We start from the raw sequence: 22063 nt of genomic DNA, 5'->3' as shown, positions 1-22063 counted from the left end.
GTTGTTGATGCAGATTGGGTTCTTGTATCTCATGTATCAACCTTTGTCTCCATAGGGCTGTCACAGATAGCATCAACCAGCTCATAACTATGTGCACTCAGCAGGCTCCAGGTCAGAAGGAATGTGACAATGCCCTCAGAGAGCTGGAGGTACCACCACCAAGCAACTAGAATGTTATTCTCTTGTCTCTTCTGTCGTTTGCGTCATTCTGCTTTCTTCTCAAAGATTACTATACACCATAAATAGTTTCACAAAAGCGTTTACTTCGCAAATCCATCAACAAAATAGCTGATCAAAACTATTTGGGGAAATTGCGGGAACTTCAAGTTCAAGTTCAGTTAGTCCCATTCGCTTGCATTGGTAAATAAACATATATTGCCAAATTATGGTAATCTACTCGATATATGAAAATACATGCAAAATATATTATGCCGTCATTATATTCTTTTTTTCCAGTTCTGATAGCTATTAATTGCTGTTCAATATAATTAGTTTAAATGACCATATTGATTAAAAATATGCTGCTCTGGCAGTATCATCGAGTCACTTCTTGTACAAAGTATTCGAGTTGACATCAGTTTGATCAGGCGCAAACCTATCAGTTTTGAAAACTAGAATTGCATAAATTAATTTCGATTAATCCACCTTCTGAATCGGGTCAGAAACAATGCATTGGAATTGTAACGTAAGATGTGTTGTGCAGTACTACACAGAGATCGTTCTTTCTGCAAAGTGCTGCTTAGAAATCGTATTTATTTACAAATGTTTTCAAATGCTGCCATGCATTAATGTTTTAGTCATTTTTCTCCTATAATCGAGAATATAAACTATGGGCCAACTGCGCAGAAATAGCTGCTATAATTTAGGAAATATCATCAACTCAATTCACATTACTAACCTTACAACAAAATGGTTCATCAGCACCAAGCTATTAAAATGTTCAATTTTTTTTATCAATTATTTGCATCATGTTTATTTAAACGCAGTGCCCACATCTGCTTTTCAAGTGTTGTGATAACAGAAAATTGGGAAAAATAGTCATAGGAAATAAAGGAAGCTGTCACCCTTACCAAAAAACATTCATATGAAATGATGACGATTCCTGATTAGTAGTTAGCTTAATAAATATATAATTTAACTTTAAGAAATTATATGCACCTGTTATTAAATAATCGCACATTAACAGAGTGTGGTGTGACAATGTTACTTGTGTGTGCGTGTGTGTAGTCGGTGAGGGGGATGCTGGAGAACCCGACAGAAGCTGTCAATGAGCTCTCCTACTTTGACTGTATTGACAGCGTCATGGAAAACTCCAAGGTTTGGACAAACATCCCTGTTGCTGGATTGCTGAATAGTTTTCTGCAACTGTCTTCTGTTTTTTTGAATCATCTGCTTTATGTTGCAAGATCCTTGGGGAATCTATGGCCGGTATTTCCCACAATGCCAAAAACTCCAACCTGCCAGAGTTTGGCGACTCAGTCAGTTCGGGCTCCAAGGCCCTGTGCGGTTTGACTGAAGCTGCAGCACAGGTAAAAAAAAATATAATAATAATAAAAAAGATGCTGTGAAGCATAACTGAACAGAAATGAAACCAACCTGATATTTTGGTGTTTCTAGGCTGCCTATCTGGTTGGAGTATCCGACCCTAACAGTACAGCGGGTCAGAAGGGTCTGGTGGATCCTGCTCAGTTTGCTCGTGCTAACCAATCAATCCAGATGGCCTGCCAGAACTTGGTTGACCCTGGCTGCACCCAGTCACAAGTACAGACCATGTCAACCACCTCAATGACCACTTTCATGTTTTGCCGTTTCATTTGAATTTCTCCTTGCACAGGTGCTCTCTGCAGCCACCATTGTTGCCAAACACACCTCCGCACTCTGCAATGCTTGCCGCCTGGCATCCTCGAAAACTCCCAACCCTGTTGCCAAGAGACAGTTTGTCCAGTCAGCCAAAGAGGTGGCCAACACAACTGCCAATCTAGTGAAATCGATTAAGGTTTGTAGTTTTTACATTTTATTGTGGCTTACACTAATTGAAATCCACAGGGTTTTTAATTGGCTTGGTCCAGGATTACCTTTCAGCCATACTGCATTGTACACTTAGTGGAGATTAAACACACACACAAAAGAAATCATGACATTCTGAAAAAGGGCCATGATGTCCTAAAAAAAAAAAAAAAGATACTCATTTCATGCACACAGTATTCTTATTTCTTCCTCTGTAGGCTTTAGATGGAGCCTTCAATCAAGAGAACAGAGAAAAGTGTAAGGCTGCGACTGGTCCCCTGATAGAAGCCGTGGACAATTTAACAGCCTTTGCCTCCAACCCAGAATTTGCCAGCATTCCAGCTCAGATCAGTCCTGAGGTACGTTCACTCAAAAAGATCGAATTTTACCCTGGATGTAGTGAAAGATTTTTCAATAAATCATTTTAATGAGCACACATGATTAATGTTGATTCTAATAAATTTAAATTCTGTTGTGTTCTTTGGCGTTAAGGGAATACATAGTCTCTTTATATTCCCCATTAAGTTGTTTCCCTGTTAGTATTCCCATGCCATCAATTGGTGATTATTAGCAGGAACCATTGTAACCGAAAAGGGTTCTGTCCGACACTAATTGACATGTGCGTTCGACAACACACACTCAAATAGACAACTACTTAGTGAGCTCTGCGCAGCCATTATGAAACGAAGATAATACCAAAAGCATAGTTAACTACTAACTAAATGAAGGAAGAAGGAGACAAGCAAGACTTCTCAGGATATTTAGCCCCTTGTGGATGTGAGCCCACGAGGTTTGTGCGCCTTTTTGTTGAATCAATCGTCTTCATAACTTTTGTCTTTCTTTTATTGTTTTGTAATGCCATTTGTATTTATATGTTTCATGTCCGTGTTCGTGACCAGTTCTCACGGCTTGCCAATGAATAAACCCTGTATTTTTATGGACTTCATGTCGTGCTTCATGCTACATTCTGAGGGAGCTACATATGGATCAATATTCAGATTTCTTGGACGTAGTATTTTAAATGTTCTGTAAAACGCTTTGTTACAGCTGCAGCGGTTGTGAAAGCTCTACACAAATAAAGCTGTATTGTATTGTATTCTCTTAGTGCAGCTCCATCTAGTGGATGCATAATGCAACTGCAGCCACTATTGCAGCTTCTATACTATGTGCCTTATAATGCAGTGCACCGTATATATGAAAAGAGTTTTAAAATAGGACATTCATTGAAGATGCACCTTATAATCCAAAGTGTTTTATAGTGCAGAAAATGCAGTATATTTTCGTCTTTCGAAACGAAATTCCCCATCTTGATGTTGAGGTGGAAATGTCTGGGAGACCATGCTCCAAATTGCCAGAAGCCCCAGAGTTAACATCCTTGACTTCATGTTGTCTCGACTTAGGGTCACGCTGCCATGGAGCCCATTGTTGCAGCAGCAAAGACGATGTTGGAAAGTTCCACTGGGCTCATCCAGACTGCGCGTTCTTTGGCCGTCAACCCCAAAGACCCGCCTAAGTGGTCTGTGCTTGCCGGACACTCAAGAACTGTATCTGACTCCATCAAGAAACTCATCACCAACATGAGGTATAATCTCCCACGAATCGTTCAGATCTTACCATTTTTGATACTTGAACAAATGTACTTCCCTATCCAAGATCAGATAAAGTATTTTTGTACCCTTCACAAAAAAATAAATAAAATAAAAATTGATCATAACTGACTTAAACTGAACTGGGCTGCTGAATGGGCTATAAGTTCGACAATGACCAACAGTGACATTTAGCAATCAGGAGCTTCAATCAATATTACTCATCAGTTCTCCTTCCAGCAGCGACAGGAGGTCTCCTTCTATATTTGGAGGAAGATGGCAGTGTTTTGTTTTTGTCCCCCTGGGCAACAACTGTGGCAGCCTTACTATGCTTTCGGCTCAACGTTTTTCTTTTTTTTGGTTAATGTGTGTGATATTCTTTTTTTTTTTTTTTTTGGCCTGTATATTTTATCATGTACATCAGATTATTTTGTGATTTCCTTCTCCAAAATTGATTACATTATTTTTACTTCACTGTTTGGCTGTCTGGACTGTTTAACAGTGGTGCAAAAAAATGATATCCCTCCTTCCTAATTTCTTTTTTTGAGGGGCAGTGGGGGGGTGGGGGCTTCTATTTAGCACACTTATGTTTTTCATCTCATCAGACTAATTTGATATTGCAAAACACATAACAAGAAATGCAGTTTTTAAATGATTATTTATTAATAGATTTTTTTTAATTATGTGGGAATGTAATCCAAACCTTTCTGGAGCTATGTGGAAAAAGGAATTGCCTCTGGACATAGCTGATTATGCCATCCATGGCAGCAATAACTGCCATCAAACTTTTGCAATCACCAGTGGTGAATCTTTTGCATTGCTGTGGAGGAATTTTCTCGGACTCTTCTTTGCGGAATATTTTGAAATCAGTCATATGGAAGGGTTTTTGAAAATGAACTGCCCGTTCAAGGTCGTACCACAGCATGCCCATTGGATTCAAGCGCACCGACTTGGCCACTCCATCTATCGATCTATATATCCATCCATCCATTCATTTTCATCTGCTTATCCGGTGTTGGGTCGCGGGGGCAGAAACTTCAACAGGGAAGCCCAGATTTCCCAATCCCCAGCCACTTTGTACAATTTGCTAGCTAGCTTGTTTTAGCCATTCAGAGGTGCTCTTGCTAATATGTTTTGGTGTTGTAGTCCTGCTGCATAACCCATTAGCGCTTAAGATTGAGGGCATGAATTTATGGCCAGATGTTGGCCTGCAAGATTTTCTGGTATTGTTCAGTTTGTCACAGCAAGCAGCAAAAACTGGCCAAAATCCACCGCGTTTGACCGCTAGCATGATATTGTTGTTGTTGTTCTTTTTTTTTTTGAAGCCAAATGCTATATTTTTCTTTTGGGTTTTTCTTTTCCTTAAGTCTTGGTGGTCATGAATAGGTTTTTTTGACAAACGTGCGGGGATCAATAGTTTATTTATTTATTTATTTATTGTCAGCAATGGTTTTTGTCTTGAACTGTTACCATGGATGCCATTTTTGCCCAGTGGCTTTGTTACGGTTAAGTCATGAACACTGGCCTGAGGTCCGTGAGGTCTGCAGTTCTTTTGATGGTGTTCTAGCTTTTTTTAAACCTCCTAGATGAGTTGTCCATTTGTGGACAAATTCCTCTGAGCGTAGTTTGCTGGAGTCCCAAAGCCTTGGAAAGGGCTTTGTAACTTCTTCCAGACTGATAGATTTCAATCATTTTGTATTTCATTTGTGCTTGATTTTCTTGTGATCTTTTGGCAAGATGCATGCTCGACATCATTCTTGATTCAGCTGATTCATTTTGGTGGTAATCAAGCCCCAGGGTGTGGCCAGAACATTTATGAAAAGTGTCTGAACTTATTAACAAGGGTGTCTCAGACAGGTCTCTTCAGGCATCTTTTAAATATTAATGAGAGCATAAAATGATTGAACATTCATGTGAAGGCAACTTTTTGTTCCAGACTGACTACACTCTATTCTCCTCTAATCGGCCAAACGTTTTAATTGATTCTCTACAGAGAAAAGGCTCCTGGCCAGAGGGAGTGTGATGATGCTATCGAGGTTCTGAATGGCTGCATCCGTGAGGTTGACCATGCTTCTCTTGCTGCCATCAGCCAGCAATTAACACCCCGAGAAGATATCTCTATGGAGGTAAACACAAACAGTACCTTGTCTGTGGATTACATTCTTTTGGTAATGCAGTTACAAAGTAAGATGTAAGATGAAACTCTTGTCAAAGTGACAATATTTTTGTTGGTCTGTTTCTATTATTCAATTCCATTTAGTTTATTGCCACTGCCGTTATGGTCGATGATCATAAACTCCATGTCTGTGCTGTGTGTTTACAGGCCCTCCATGAGCAGATGGCTGCCTCAGTTCATGAGATTAGCAATTTGATTGAACCAGTTGCTGTGGCTGCCCGCTCTGAGGCCTCCCAATTGGGCCACAAGGTCGGAGAACAGATCTCTACTCAAGCTCACATTTTTTTTTTCGTGACTTATTATCATTATAGGTCCATCCTGTTGTGATATTCCAAAAAACGTTTGAATCTCGTTTCTCACTCGACAGGTTTCTCAAATGGTCAGCTACTTTGAGCCCCTCATAATGGCAGCTATCGGCACGGCGTCGAAGATACTGAGCAGCCAACAGCAGATGGCTGTCTTAGACCAAACTAAAACTCTCACAGAGTCAGCCCTGCAGATGCTCTACACTGCCAAGGAAGCTGGAGGAAACCCCAAGGTACTTTTCCACCCCGTCATTCACAGCTGTGAATGTGGTGTCATACGTTGTTCAAAACGTCACTGCTTTTTAATAGATGTGCAGATGCTGGAGGATAAATCAATCAAATCGAAAAATAAACCCAGTGCTGGTGCTCAGTGCTTACTTACATTTCAAAAAATGGATGACCTTAAACTTTTTCAGTTGTTATGACGGTAAAAGGGGGCCATTATATATTCTTTGCACCTATTAGCGCCTCTCAGGAACATACCATACAGAGCATCATGACTGAACTCAACAAGTTAGTAGGTGACTGACCTTTGCAATCTTGGCAACTCGCCACAGAGGGAAAGAAAGGCGAGGCCTTTTGTTCTGATCAGGATATGGCGCTTTGAGCTGCCACATAAATTATTTTATGGAACCACAAACATGCATGTCTGCCAGTAAAAAAAGCGGTGTGAATGTATAACAATATAATAGGAAATGGGTACGAACAAAGGAGACAGTGTGGCTATTAAAGCTGCTGTGGACGATCCCCATTCATTGATTGCATTTTCGAGCACACAGGCTTTGGCCACAGTCACATGATTATTAAATATCCATAATGCCTGGCTGTATCCTCCTTGGCACCCGGCCATGTAATTTTTGTTGTCAGAGGTCATGTGATAGAACATGCCATTTTGGATCGGCTGTTACATCTGCAACCTTGCAACGTTGTTCACCTGTGATTCAAATTATGAATCGCAGCAAAACTAGTTGCCCAATTAACTCGATAGTGAAATCCAGTTTCTTTCATTTGCATATTTGAATCAAGGTCAAGGTTTTTCTTTCTTACGTCTTTGATAACATTTTACGTGCTTGCATCTCGACCTGGTTGGACCATTATGTTATAGTTCGCTAAATGCTAAATGGGCTGTCACTTATATAGCGCTTTTCTACCTCGGGTACTCAAAGAGCTTTCCATTGTTATCACATTCTACTACCACGCAGCATCAGGGTGTTCGGTATCTTGTTCAAGAACACTTTGACGTGGTCGCAATGGCTGGGGATCGAACCGCCAACCAACCACGGGGTTGGGAAATGACTGAGCCGTGCTGCCCCGTTATAAAGCTCTTTCTGGTCTTGCTCTTATACTACCTGAACATAAAAATCTGGTGGTTGCCAGGTCACCTTTAAAACACAGGGCAAGTGCAGAATTTGGCGTAGTGGCTCTCAAAATGTGGAACCAAATGCCCAAAACATAACATGCCCACTTTGGCATGTTTTCATATACAGGAATTGCTTGAAACCCCTCGTGGTCTCATTGGCATTGGCCCTGACAATGCAGAGTTGCAAGCTTTGTATTTTATTCGTGTATTTTCTTTCAAATTTTAAAATTAGAATCTTTATTGTCAGCTTTGATATTCCATTTTTATTGGTTTCATGCTGTTTATTGTTTTGTATCTTCTGTTAGTTTGTTTTATATTCTGTGTTTTTCAATTTATTGTACGGCACTTCTGCCATTATTAAACGTGCCCTATCAATACAAATATGGATTCTTTTTCCAGGCAGCCCACATGCAGGAGGCTCTGGAGGAGTCAGTGCAGATGATGAAGGAAGCAGTAGACGATTTGGGGGCCACGCTGGCCGAAGCAGCCAGTGCGGCAGGTGCTGTGGGTGGCATGGTGGACTCCATCAACGACGCCATCAATAAGATGGAAGATGCCCCCACGCTTGAGCCTGAGGGCACCTTTGTGGACTACCAGACTACAATGGTTAAGACGGCCAAGGCTATTGCTGTCACTGTGCAGGAGATGGTAAGACTATTTCGGGTAGATGTAATTGATAGCGTGTCACTTAAAAGGGAAGCTCCATTCTGTCTCTCTTTCAATTGACCTGTGAACACTGATTGGCATGCTGCAAAACTGCCAACTACCGTGTACTGGCAGGTGAGCTGAGGTAGTGTAGATAATAATGTTCTGTATGTCATCATGCTCTTTCTGCCTCAGTTACTATTTCATGCATAAATACAGTATTTTATTTTGAAAATGTGTTTTAACTACAACTTTGGACTAGTTGAGTATGGGTGGCGAATTCTTCAACACAAAAACAGTATGTGTTGTGAAGGGTTTTAAAGGGTAGAAGGATAAATGAAACTTTAATATTAGCCACTAGGTAGAGTAGCTACACTCTCATTGTTTTCATACAGTGGTACCTCTACTTACGAACGTCTCTTCATACGAGATTTTCAAGTTACGAATCGTCTCAACAAGAAAATATTGCCTCTTGTTATGAAAGAAATTTCAAAATACTAAAGGTAAAAATACAGTCTGGGCTGCTACTTGCAGCGCAAAATTTCCTGAACGCAACATAGCTGCTCTGCCATTGGATATTACCGAGCATCATCCTGGCATCCCATTGGCTAAGAGGGCCTCTACCGTCTGTGTCTATGTGTGTAGATACAGGGATATGTGTCCATGCAGCGTCCTCGTCATTCGCCCCTCGGGCCATGAGGTCTTCCGATAGATTTACGTAAATGTGAATCACCCAGAAAGTGTTCACCAGTCGGAAGATCGCTCGCTATGCTGATGTTTGCCTTGGACATTTTTGAAGGATTGTTAAAAGCTGACAAAAGCAAACGTCCTTGGATCAGTTCTTTACAAAACGCCAGGCAAAAACCACTTCTGAGAGAGAACATGAACAAAAGAAGGCAAAAAACATTGATGATGCAGTTAAAAGTTAAATGTCCTTTATTTTTATTCTTTATTCTTTGTTTTTTACATTCTGCACAACTCTCATTTATTGTGCAATAATCTAATTGTAACATGTATTTGTTACATATGTTGACGTGTTTTTATGCTTTAGAAAACATTTAGGTCTGAATTTTGGGGTTGCGGGGGGAACGGATTAGGGCATTTACATGGAAAACGCGTCTCTACTTACAACTTTTTCTTGTTAAGAAATTTCTTCCAGAAACAATTAATTTTGAAAGTAGAGGTACCACTGCATATATGAGAAAATCAATATGTAATTCTCAACTAATTGTGTAATATCATTGTTCATGTTGTTTCCGTAACATTCAAACTAGGCTGTTCTATGTCACTACACCTACATAAATCCTCTTTTTTATTTTTTAGGTGACCAAGTCAAACACAAACCCTGATGACCTTGGTGGACTGGCCAATCAGCTGACAAATGAGTTCGGTAATCTGGCAAATGAGGCCAAATATGCAGCTGTAACTGCAGAAAATGATGAGGTATATTCATATGATTAGCCAAAACCTCAATGTTAATAATATACATGTTGCCTTTTATAATCTCATCAGTAGTTTTTATGTGCAGCGGTTGAGCAGTTTTCACTCTGTTTCTTCCAGATCGGTTCTCATATCAAGAAGCAGGTTGGTGAACTGGGTTTCAGCTGCACCGGTCTGGTGACCAAAGCTGGAGCTCTGCAGTGCAGCCCCAATGATTCATTCACCAAGAAGGAACTGATTGAAAGTGCTCGTAAAGTCTCAGAGAAGGTGAGTTTTGCTTGTACTGTACTTGTTTGAGGATGAATGATGGATTTGTGTTTATTAAGTGTAACTCTTACTTAGTCGAACTAAAAACTTGTAAAATACATGTCCTTGTGCCCAAACTTACTCAGCTGCACATGCAAAATGATACGCAAAACCAAAAATGTTCTGACGGCTGTATCTGTACTTACCACAACTCCACTAAACACGAACCAAAGGCAGGGGACTCGAGTCATATGACATGGTCCGAGTCACACATTTTAGGATCTGGGACTTCCGTGGTCAAAACTTAGAAAACACTAAACCTGACTTTAACTTGAAAAGCATGACTTTCCGCTTTACCTTTGAAGATCATCATTATACATACACAATCCATTTTTATTTATATCGCACTTTTACAACAGCTGCAGCTGAAACAAAGCACTGTGCACAGTTCAGATAGTACAACTAATATTAATCTCGGGGTACATGAACGGCCTACAATCACGAAAAACACTTATATTGAGGCCCTTACCTGCTAACTCACGCACACCTTGTGAATCAAGTCAATTTGTTTCGGAACTCAAATGTGTTACATTCCGCTTCATCTGGTGATTAGCGTGGGTCTTAAACATTGTGACCAAAACGTGCCTAATTGAAATTAAACTGCTCAAATAAAGTAACCATCAGAGGGTACTGGAATCGAACAAATGGAAAACAATCTGTCCCTTTGAGCAGAAGTGCTACTTTTAATATCGCGACATGACGACGACTCCATCGTGGCAATTTTGATATCACAATGTGACATTGCTGCTATCGTTACATCCCTAAATAGCCATGGCATTTGAAACGTAACATAGGTTCACCTATAAAAGTTCCAGTGCGTTTTAGGCTAACCTGAAATTTCAACCAAACAGCGGATTATGTTTTGCTTTTTGTATGTCGTGTTAATCAGATTCCTGTTCCGGTCCTAATAAATTGGTCTTCTTATAGGTGTCGCATGTGCTGGCAGCTCTCCAGGCAGGTAATCGTGGCACCCAGGCCTGCATCACAGCAGCCAGTGCTGTGTCTGGAATCATCGCCGACCTTGACACCACCATCATGTTTGCCACTGCTGGGACACTAAACAGAGAGAATGCAGAAACCTTTGCAGACCACAGGTATGTCCCACTACAGAGATATTAACCATCACTGAGATTCAATTATGAGTAAGTTAGAGTAAACTAGAACAATTCCTGTGGGAATTTTAAATGGGGCTGCTAACTGTTGCAAGTCGAAAAGGTGCATTTGGGAAACATTTTACATTGCGCCCTGTGGTCAAGTACCATTTAACCCTTTCAGGGACAGTGGTTACTACAGTGGACAGCTTATCATGTGATCAGGTTACAGAAAGCATGAAAGGGTTAAGGAAAGGATGAAATGCTAACGGTGGTTAAGCTAACATGTACAGTAGCATTATAGCAATTTAAGCAGAGAAGGCACAAGGGAAGACAGGCTTATCTATGAACATTTTTATTCTACCCTGTGATCAAGTACAATTTTGAAAGAAATTTGCTGAAATGCTAAGAGTTGGAATGCTAACACATAGTCAGATGCCTCTCTGTGTACAGAAAGCATATGGGCAAAGCCATAAGGTATTTACTTAACCTGGGTGTGGCAACACCTCGCTCTTTAGCGCCCCCCAGTGGCTCCCTAGAGCTTTTTCAAAAATGTTTGAAAATGGAAAAAGATGGGAGGGAAATATATTTTTTTGTTTTAATATGGTTTCTGTCAGAGGACAAACATGACACAAACATGATTAACGTTTTCCGATGCTGCAAAAATGTGTCGCATAAATATTAAATGTCAACATTTCGTCAACAAATATTTGCGTCATAGCCTGCGACACACTGTTTGTTTGTTTGTTTGTTTGTTTGTTTGTTTGTTTGTTTGTTAAACATAAAAACATACAATTTCTATTAGCAGGGCGGGATGTCAGTTAGGGGGCTGTTGTAAAATAATTTTTTTTTTTTTTTTTTTTTTTTAAAAACAGCTGCCTTTCATGTACAATTCACCGAGGGTACTTGCTAAGAATTGGAATCTGGGCAGCCAAGAGAAGCATTTTTAAACGGTACACGTGAGCTATGATAGTTAGAACGCTGCGAAAGTGCGTCCCGTGCCTCGTTCATCTTAGCGGCCGTCATGGCTGTCGCTCATTACGGCATGCGTGTGTAAGTGTGTGCGTGTGCGGTAATGGGTCGATCGCGGGAGGTTGGTTGTTCGAAAAGTAGATCTTCCGTCAAAAAAGTTTGGGCACCCCTTCTCTACAGGATGAACTGCAGTGGAAAAAAAAAACGTTTAATCATGAATGCTCGTTGTGTACGGTATTTGTAGCCAACTTAGTCATGTTGATAGCAGGCTAATATAACTCATATAGATACATACAGCACATGTTGCCTGATTATAAGGCTCTTTATTTTTTGCAGCTCCTGACATTTTTTTTTTTTTTTGGTCCAATATGGCTCTTTCAAGAGTTTGGGTTGCCAACCCCTGATTTAACCTAATGAGATGGTGACAGGTGTCTGTTGTTGACCGGCTGCTTAAGTTTACAAAACACCAAAAGGAAGGCAGTTTCTATTTGATTGATTATTTGTTTGTTTTAACAATTCTGCTTGGCAAAAAAAATCATAGACTGTTTAAATTGTGCCACGTTTTGGAAAGAACATTCATTTGTGGAATGAGCGTTGTGTCCACAAAAAAAAAAAAAAAAACGTCAAACTTCCCTGCCTATGCCAGACAACTTATTTTTCTGTTGCTCTTGATTTGTTGTTTTGTGACTCGTGGGTTGGATTGTCTGCCATTGACTGGCAACCAATTCAGAGTGTACCCCGCCTACTGCCCGAAGACAGCTGGGATAGGCTCCAGCACACCCACGACCTTTGTGGGGATAATCCGATTACAAAATGGATTTATGGGTTGGATTGTAGACATTTCATGAAACAAGACATGTTGGCTAATTATTCATTCGACAATTAGGAGTCTCAGTAGTGTGTTGAAGTATCATACACAGCCCCAACGGCCCGGCACCTCCTCATCCTGGTCACACATTGCTGTGCGATGGTAGCCCATTCTTCAGCCGGCATTTGTAGCAAGTCAGCCAACATGTTTGTGTTGGTCACGAACAGTACACCCAAACTAATCCCACGAGTGTTCACTGGGCTTAGTTCACAACAGCTGACGGGTCATTCCTTCCTACTCCCCACTCTCAAATTGTGGCGGTAGTCTCTGATAAAACCCGCTGTGTGGGGTGAAGCATTGTCATCTTGGAGGATAAAGGTCAGTTCCAGACTGTGGCGATACAGAATTGGCACTGGTTGTTGAATCTGATCTTGATATCTTTCTGCATTGAGATTGGCTCCAATGAGGACAAGAATTTTTTTCCAGTGAGGGAGTTGCCACCCCACACAATCGCACCACCTTCCCCAAAAGCTTTTACACTATCGGTGCATCAATCAGCATCGTGTTCTTGGTGTCTTCTCCAGACTTCGACCCGACGATCCAACTGTCGCAAGCATTTATTGGACTGATTGCTGAACATAACATACTCATGCAAATCTGTAGAAGACATCCCAAGTGTCGAGAGGGTTAGGAAACCATCTCTGACATCACTGGGATCACCCGTCATACAGACTTAGCCTTGAGTTTAGAGATGATACTCGGGCTCACACCAAACAGTTTTCCAACTAGGTTCACGGAACACAGGCACATTATCCAGATCAGTCAAATGCAGAGTTTGTCGCAAAGAAATGCTCATGCTGAGAAGCTCCAAACGAGAGTCCATAGCAGCAGCTAAATAAACTGTTGGGCATTTGCAGGTACTTGGCAAATTTTGAATGGCCATATGCTGTACATAGCTGTGCTGCCCATCCCACAAATGCATATTTCTATTTCTTACAAATATATTCTTGTTTAAAAGGGAAATGAACAAGCTTTCCAACAGCATAAGATTTATTACCAAGAAATAACACTTGATCAAGCTGAAGCACACGTTAGTATAGTGGCAGGGCATCCGCCACAGCAGGCCCATAATAAAGCAGGTAAAATGACAGCTTGATGAGAAATCTGAAAAAGCATTTTTTTTGTTGCCATATGCAGATGTACTCTATTTTCACCCTTTCTGACTTGTTTTAATAGATCTGTTTGAGCAGGAATTTCACTCGCCACAATAGCTATTTCCGAGTGGATGACGCACACAAAGAGCTTCTCGCGTTAAAATAGCAAGAGCGGCATTATGTAGGATCGTGTGTCATGAAAATGTGTCGAGCATTTGTCCTAGCTGCCACTTCTCCCAATTTAGAATGTTCAGTTAAAGTGCAAGTGGGAAGTTTTGAGGTTTTTATTGAGGCACAGTCATCATTGATTTGTTAATACATATCCTCTTTGCTTTTGTGATCTATAAAGAATTCATGATCGTGTTGAGAAAACCTAAATGATCTGTTGGACTTGTGTGTGTGTGTGTGTGTGTGTGTGTGTGTGTGTTGTGTTTCTCGTTTTACAAATGGCGTTATATATATATATATATATATATATATATATATAAAACGAATATTTTCTGCACTATAAGGCGCTCTGGAGTACAAGGCACACCTTCAATGAATGGCCGATTTTAATACTGTTTTCATATACAGCACACTGCATTATGAGGTGCATAGAACAGAAGCTACAATAGTGGCTGTGGCTGCGCTATGGATCCACCAGATGGTGCTACGCTAAACATAATACAATACAATTCAGCTTTATTTATATTGAGCCTTCACAACCACTGCAGCTGTAACAAAGCCGTTAGAACTGGTCACAAACACGGACATGAACATATAAATACAAATGGCATTACAAAACAATGAATGAGAGATAAAAGTCATGAAGACAATTGATTCAACAAAAAGGCACACAAAGATCGTGAGATCACATCCAGAAGGGGCTAAATATCCTGAGAAGTCTTGCTTGTCTCCTTCTTCCTTCGTTTAGTCAGTAGTTAACTATGCTTTCGGTATTATCTGTGTTTCATAATGGCTGCGCAGAGGTCACAAAGTAGTTATCTGTTTGAGTGTGTGTTGGTGGCGAATGCACATGTCAATTCGTGTCGGGCAGAACCCTTTTCGGTTACAATTGTTTCCTGCTAATAATCACCACTTGATGGCATTGGAACACTAACAGAGAAACAATTTAATGAGGAATATAAAGAGACTGTGTAACACCATGCATAAAGCGCATCGGATTATAGGGCGCATTTACGGCTTTTGAGAAGATTGAGTGCTTTTAGGTGCCCTTTATAGTGCGGAAAATTCAAATTCATCTTTGTAAAACGCTTTTAAAAGCATTCATCCTTATTCCCACAATGAAAATGTGATAGTTAATTTCATGAACAGAAATAAATTGGTGGTTCCAGTATAACACTGTGCTCAAGGCCAAATCGATTTGAAAAATACATAGCAATATCAAAAACTCTCTTCGTCTCATTTCTATCGCTCTTTGCCTTTCTCTCGCTCACTTTCTAGAAATGTGCTCAGTTTGTCTTTCATACCAGTGACTTTTTGGCTGCCCTATTTTCCAGAGAATACATCCTAAAGACAGCCAAGGCTCTGGTGGAGGACACCAAGCTTTTAGTATCTGGTGCTGGAGCCAGTCAGGAAAAACTAGCCCAGGCTGCCCAATCCTCTGTTTGCACCATTACCAAACTGGCTGATGTGGTCAAACTGGGAGCTGCCAGCCTTGGTTCTGAAGATCCAGAGACCCAGGTGTGTGGATGATGAAACTACGTTATGATCAAAACATAAGGAAAACAAAAGACTATAAAATGTTAAAGAATGTAACTGGAGGAAAAAAAAACCCAAAATTTTTTGGGGTGTTTACGCCACAGGTGGTCCTAATCAACGCAGTGAAAGATGTGGCCAAAGCCCTGGGCAACCTCATCAGCACCACCAAGGCTGCTGCAGGCAAACCTCATGATGATCCCAGCATGCTCCATCTTAAGAATTCTGCCAAGGTAAAAGACAAACGCACATTCACATCCACAGTTGTCAAAGGTTTAAAAGCATGCCGTGCTACTCTCTCGTGACATTCATCCTCACACCCAAAGGCAAAAGTGAAAGAAGAGAACTAAAACGGAGATTTCCACCCTCTCAGCACTAGACGGATGGATTGGATGGATAATTGTTTGAAATTTTCATCTCACGTCTCGTAATTAGGAAACATCTATATCAATAAGCAACACTTTATTTTGAGAAATCTCTTTCAGTGTTTACATTATCAAATTCTTACATTACTAGAAAATCAAAATGTCCCATCACTGGTGAGCTCTTTTTAGAGCAGGCCTGCCGGCTACTCATGTGCGTCTCGAGGGCTACCTGGTGCCAGCGGGCACCACGTTGGTGACCCGTGATCCAAAGTTTGACTTTGAATCATTAACAAGAAGGAGTCATGCCACACCAGTGATACCAATAACAGGAACGCATGACTAAGTAATATGTTACTCTTCAATGTGTGCTTTTTTTCCGTAATGACTAATCTAATGAGTTTTATTCCTAGACAAGTCATCAGACTACATTTACTCATCAGTCATAAAACATTGCTGTATCGTAATATTCAATCTCGTTGAGAAAAAGATGAGTTTCAGGTCCCTTTCACCAGCCAAGGCAGTTATAGGCAATCGCCTCTGTGTTGTAGCAATGAGTGACTCTTGACAAGTCTTCTTAACAACAAGCACATACTTTTCAGCTAAAGAGGTCACTCATGCACGCACTGTGCTAGCAACAAGACTAATCGTTAAAAAATAATAAAATAGGGGAGGACGCCTATTAGTCTTTAAAAGGCACTTAACAATCAACTCTCCATTACTGAACGTGTAAGAGAGGGGAACTCTGGTATTTACTGCTTGAATATAGTGCGGCATTGTGGGAGTCTCGGGGAGTGATATCACGTATGTGCCATGTCACGTTTTCAATGCATGTACTTCTCATCGTGTCAATACCATTGAAACATACCACATTAACAACAACGGAGTAAAGAGAGAGATTTGCATTTTCAAGCTGAAAACACAGCCAGTCCGGAGAGATTGTCTGTCAGTCTGTTTGGTTGCCTCTTCCACTAACACTTCCAATTCCTTCACTTCAAACTTCATTTTGGGCTTTTGGTGCTCTCCCATCTGTGACAACTATCAGACCTATCTAATACGCAAAACCATTTTTTTTCTTTTCTTCACAACTTTTACACCTGTTGTCAACAGCGCTTGCAATCTGGTAGAGTGAGTGACCAATTATTGTCCGCTATTTGCCATCTTAGTAGATAATGCACAATACGAGCATGCAATATACACTATTAGAGTGAACATGCAATTTACCTATTTGGGGCCTTTAATACATTTCTCAGCCCTCAGTGCGGTTAAACTCAATCCAGAAAGAAGGTTGGTTGCCTCGCCTAGTAATGATGTGGTTCATTGGAATGAAATTAAAGAGATATTTTGGTGACATGCATTCATAAGCGCTATTTTTTTTCTGCCCTTTTAATCCATACGATGATCTTTGTCCGCAACAGGTGATGGTGACTAATGTTACATCGCTCTTGAAAACGGTAAAGGCGGTTGAGGATGAAGCCACGAAGGGGACCAGAGCTTTGGAGGCCACGATTGAACACATCAGACAGGAGCTGGCTGTTAGTACTGACACATTTTTTTTTTGTGCATCTGCCATCTTTTCCCTTAATTATATCCCACCAGGCACATTGGTCATTTTTTTTTTCTCTTTTAGCAGAATACAGTTTTATCATGTTCACATTTTGTGTTTGCAACAGAACTTGACAGATCAACATAGGCTGCACATTTTTATGTACGTTACTTACGCTATGTATGTGTGAAACAACTTGTGGTCCCTACTATAGGGACCACAAGTTGTTTCACAAAACAAATAGCGGCCATTGACTATTCTGATCCTTCGCAAACATGCGTTTGCTGCTCCACGCGGTGGTTCAAACAAAGCTTCTCTGTCTTTTAGCGTGTATTTTAATTGCAGTTTTTCGCAACGTCAGATGTTTTGGAGCCACATCCCAATTTCATATTCATGAAATATAGGAGGATTGGATTCATCGTCATCATCCATGACTACGGATTTTTAATTTTATAGAATGTCCTTTTTAATGTCACATACTAATTGAAGCCATTTGTTCAATCAATGACACAGACATTCAGCAGCTCGGACCCACCAGCAACGACGACCACACCTGAGGAGTTCATTCGCATGACTAAAGGAATCACCATGGCGACGGCGAAGGCAGTGGCTGCTGGGAACTCTTGTCGCCAAGAGGACATCATTGCCACTGCTAACCTCAGCAGAAGGGCCATTGCTGACATGTTACACTCCTGCAAGGTAATTGGAAAACTCATATATACGCTGTTGATGATTTATAAAGTTAGCTAGTTTGTCTCTTGGGACAAGGCACCGATGAGTTGTCTTGTTAAACAATGGGTCTGTGAAAGATTTGTTTCTTTCATCTGTGTAACACATGTACACTCTTAACCCTTTCATGCACCCTGTAACCTGATAACATGATAAGCTGTCCACTGTAGTAACCGCTGTCCCTGAAAGGGTTAATGACCTTTTATCTCTTCAATCTGAATTGTCACTCATTAAAATGTTGCTTCTTTTCATTCCTCCTCTTAGCAAGCTGCCTACCATGCGGAGGTCAATAAAGAGGTCCGGATGAGAGCGCTGCGCTATGGAAACGAGTGTGCAACGGGATACCTGGGACTCCTGGAGCATGTACTAGTGGTAAGTTGTCATGGGAAACTCATGCCTTGATTCTGTTAGGACCAGAGGGAGAGATTTTTTTTGAGACACATCGTTCCATGATCCATTGATTTCGGAATCTGAAAGATGTTTTATTTTGAAAAATTACTGGATCCTCTGTTACATCCGTCTACAGTAAGTCACTCTTGACGCAGGTCAAGGTGAGCTTCTCGGTCACGTGATAGGTTAATGCTAAAATGAAACCCAGGAGCTACGTCTTTGGAAAGTAGATTTGGGAAGTGGAAACGGCCCAGCCAGGAGACAGAAGAGGAGCCTAAGACTTTCAAGAGAAACAAGGCTACATTTAATCGACAATATCAGGGGTCCTACTTAAAATACGGATTAATCTCAACGGGAGATTCCCACACACCAAGGCCACTCTGCATAATATGTGGCGATGGTAAATCACATTTTTCATGCAATTTGTATTTGCGAAGTGTCTTATTTTGAAGGCACGTTAAAACGTTACCATAGTGACCAGAGAGTGTTGCGGCCAGATAGGACATTCCTCGTGTCATGATTCGTGTTTATTATGATGTTTAGAAAATACCACAGGTTTCATGCAGGTCATATCATATAATTTTGTTGTATTTATCTGCCACACCTTAAAGCCCGGTCCCTGAAAATATTGTCTGACATTAAAATGGTCCGTGGGGCAAAAAAAGGTTGGGGGCCACTACTCTCCAGAGACATTTATTGCATTGACATCTTGTGCATTTTTTTCGGCAGTTCTCTGGTGTATGAATCACGTTTTTGTCAAAATCATCCCGGGGCTCAGAATTTATTTCACACATGACACAATTTTTGTCTTGCAGTAGGTCATTTGTTTAATAACGTCCTCTATTTCTTCCCCCCCCCCCACATTCTCTGCAAATGTTTTTTGAATTTAAACTTGTGGTTCATTGATATTTGTGCAAAGCCGGTGAGTATGCAACATGACTAATAAAACAAGTGTGAGTTGCATTGGTTGAAATCATCTTAGTTCATATCATAACATGTCTGTTAACAGCGTGTTTGTTGATGTCAGGCTTTTCCTGATTTTGGATGTGAAAGTTAAACGGAACTAATATAAGAAGGGAGGAGTGTTAGGGAAATTATACTAAGAAAAAGTAATCCTTGACGTTGTGAGGTCTTACACTTTGTCTCCCTTATGTGACCCGCCGTAGCAAGATGAGTTGGAATTCGATCATGTAAATTCCGAGATACAAGGCAATAATAATAAAAACATTTACCGCTTTTTCTCGATTAAGTTTGGCCTTCCCGAAATAAACACTGTGAAATGTTCAAAAATCGCATTATCTAGATGGTTCTCAACAAAGGAGTCAGTAGTTATCGCAAAATATAGCAAAACAATCGCTCATTACCTTGCCGTTGTCGCAGGTATCCATGCGGAGAATCCGCAGCATACGGCTATCAGTGGAAAGCTGACGGTTCCCTTTTGCTAATTTGTACTCATTTTAATAATTCTGAGTGATTATGAGCTAAAATTAGAGCAGGAATCTGCATTATTTTCCATAGATTATAACCATGAACTCTAGCATAGCAACATTTGCTATGCTAGAGTTCATGACCTTAACCCTTTCAGGGACAGCGGTTACTACAGTGGACAGTCTATCATGTTATCAGGTTACAGGTTCTCATAATTGATGCATGTAAAGGTTAAGGCTCTGATTGGTCTATTGCCGTTCTTTGAAGCAGCATAATGCACAAATATACACCAGCACTCTGTCGTAGCCTCGCTAGCTGCCGTACCTATGTGGCGGCCATTATAGCACGAGTGATTTTCCCTCCAAAGGCAAACGCTGACGTTGAAATGAGGCCGTAACTCGGTCATCCACATGCATGGAAGTCACAACTTTGACCCTCCTATTGGCATGCGACACAAAGGTGGCGTTTCGTACCTACCCGTTCATATTTGTGATAACGATGTGATGACTAGCGTAGCGCAATGGTTGATATAGAATTGGGAATCTGCAATCATGCTCTTTTTAACGATGCGAAAATATCATTTTTTTAACTCTGGGTCAGTGTGACTCATTTTGCTGTGGCAGGTCACTTATATTTACATGAGCACATTAATTAAAAGTCACTGACACAGTTTGTCAAATGCTTGTTTGCTTGCATTGGATCCAGTTTGATGTCTGGCCAAACAGCCTGCCTTCGCATCCAGTATTTGTTTTCATATATGTTGAATTACCGTAAATACATCTGTTCGATGATTCCATTGAAGAAATTGGAGCATGGACAGAAAGTTGACGTTGATATTTGATCAGTGGCAGTGTATACATGCAGCAAGAGTCGCTTTCAATCATTGAGTCTGTGAGTGTTAATCCAACATGTTCATATGAAGATCTTGAACCCTTTCAGGGACAACGGTGGACATCTTATCATGTTATCAGGTTACAGGTTATCATTATTGGTGCATGAAAGGGTTAAAATTCGCTCTAGGTTTTAAGGAATACAGTCCATTGAAACATGAACAGAATGTCAGTACTCGCCCATGACGGCAAAATTTTTCCTTCAACTTTGGTGTCGTCGAACGTATGTCCACAGCTATAGTTAATCCTTGAATTTTGTCTACTTCATAGAGAATCCTGCACCCTCAAAAATTTATCTTGAATCACGCAAATTAAATATTAATGAGAAGAGCAATGTAAGCAGTAGAATAAGTCCGGTACTTTAGTCATCAATTGTTTTCTCGTGAATTTATCTGTTACGGGTGATTTAAAAAGTGTTTGCAGTGCAAATTACATGTTGTTTTGTTTTTTTTCTACAAAGATGGCCTCCTCTTGTCACCTTGCTACAGACAAAATCCGTTCACAAACTGTTTGACCTTCACTTATGTTCAATTCAGTCATCTTTTACCCTGTTATTTGCAAGTTATTTTAGGTCTGCCGATTGAATCCGATCAATTTGGCTTTTTTGTTTTGATGGTAAAAATTCTCTTTGCATCCACTCGAATAAATTCAGTTTAGTAAAAAATCAATGGTCCACTGGCAGGAACTTTTTATAGATGTGATCTGAGTCCGTCCTTCTGTTCCAGACACTTGAAATGGATTGACCGCCTTGTCCACACCCAGTCGACCTGGTTCTGAAACCGGACTATCCCTGAGGGTCTCAACGTGCTGCTTAGCAACATAGCTTGTTTTTTTGTTTATCTTCTGTTACGAGCATGTGGCAGATTTTTACCCTTTCACAACAGTTACCCTCCTCACCTTGAGAGAAATGCTAAACTAAATTCACACACAAAATCGTTTAACTTGGGGTTTACAAATGTCCGTGTTGAATTTCTGATGCGTAGCAATGCTTTTGAAGCTCAAACAACAGCAGTGGTCCCAGGGACTGTTTTTATCCGAGTGTGAGAGTGTCGGTTCATTTGTGAGCTGTGTGTGAGTTTGTGTGTGAGCTGGCATGTGCGCCGGTTTGGCTTGTTGCATGCGTTCCTGTACTATTGCGTGCACACCTCTATCTTGTCATGACAACAC

The 22063-nt window shown here is 40.7% G+C and overlaps 1 protein-coding gene across 3 annotated transcripts in view; it reads left to right on the top strand.

The window, feature by feature from the left end:
- The window catches only part of tln1 (talin 1), a 94500-nt gene that overhangs the window by 61334 nt on the left and 11103 nt on the right, over positions 1–22063 (top strand). For all 3 annotated transcript variants that reach the window (XM_019894296.1, XM_019894306.1, XM_019894288.1), the window contains 19 exons: positions 56–149; positions 1228–1317; positions 1407–1529; positions 1618–1761; positions 1835–1996; positions 2226–2366; positions 3408–3589; positions 5587–5719; positions 5917–6018; positions 6137–6307; positions 7834–8082; positions 9403–9522; positions 9640–9786; positions 10753–10919; positions 15353–15536; positions 15659–15784; positions 17332–17448; positions 17973–18158; positions 18453–18560. In XM_019894296.1, the coding sequence (XP_019749855.1) occupies positions 56–149; positions 1228–1317; positions 1407–1529; positions 1618–1761; positions 1835–1996; positions 2226–2366; positions 3408–3589; positions 5587–5719; positions 5917–6018; positions 6137–6307; positions 7834–8082; positions 9403–9522; positions 9640–9786; positions 10753–10919; positions 15353–15536; positions 15659–15784; positions 17332–17448; positions 17973–18158; positions 18453–18560 (2746 nt within the window). The remainder of the gene's footprint in view (positions 1–55; positions 150–1227; positions 1318–1406; positions 1530–1617; positions 1762–1834; positions 1997–2225; positions 2367–3407; positions 3590–5586; positions 5720–5916; positions 6019–6136; positions 6308–7833; positions 8083–9402; positions 9523–9639; positions 9787–10752; positions 10920–15352; positions 15537–15658; positions 15785–17331; positions 17449–17972; positions 18159–18452; positions 18561–22063) is intronic.

Source organism: Hippocampus comes, unplaced genomic scaffold, assembly GCF_001891065.2.
Source record: "Hippocampus comes isolate QL1 unplaced genomic scaffold, H_comes_QL1_v1.1 scaffold123, whole genome shotgun sequence".
Lineage (NCBI taxonomy): Eukaryota > Metazoa > Chordata > Actinopteri > Syngnathiformes > Syngnathidae > Hippocampus > Hippocampus comes.
This window is presented reverse-complemented; position numbering and strand designations above follow the sequence as displayed.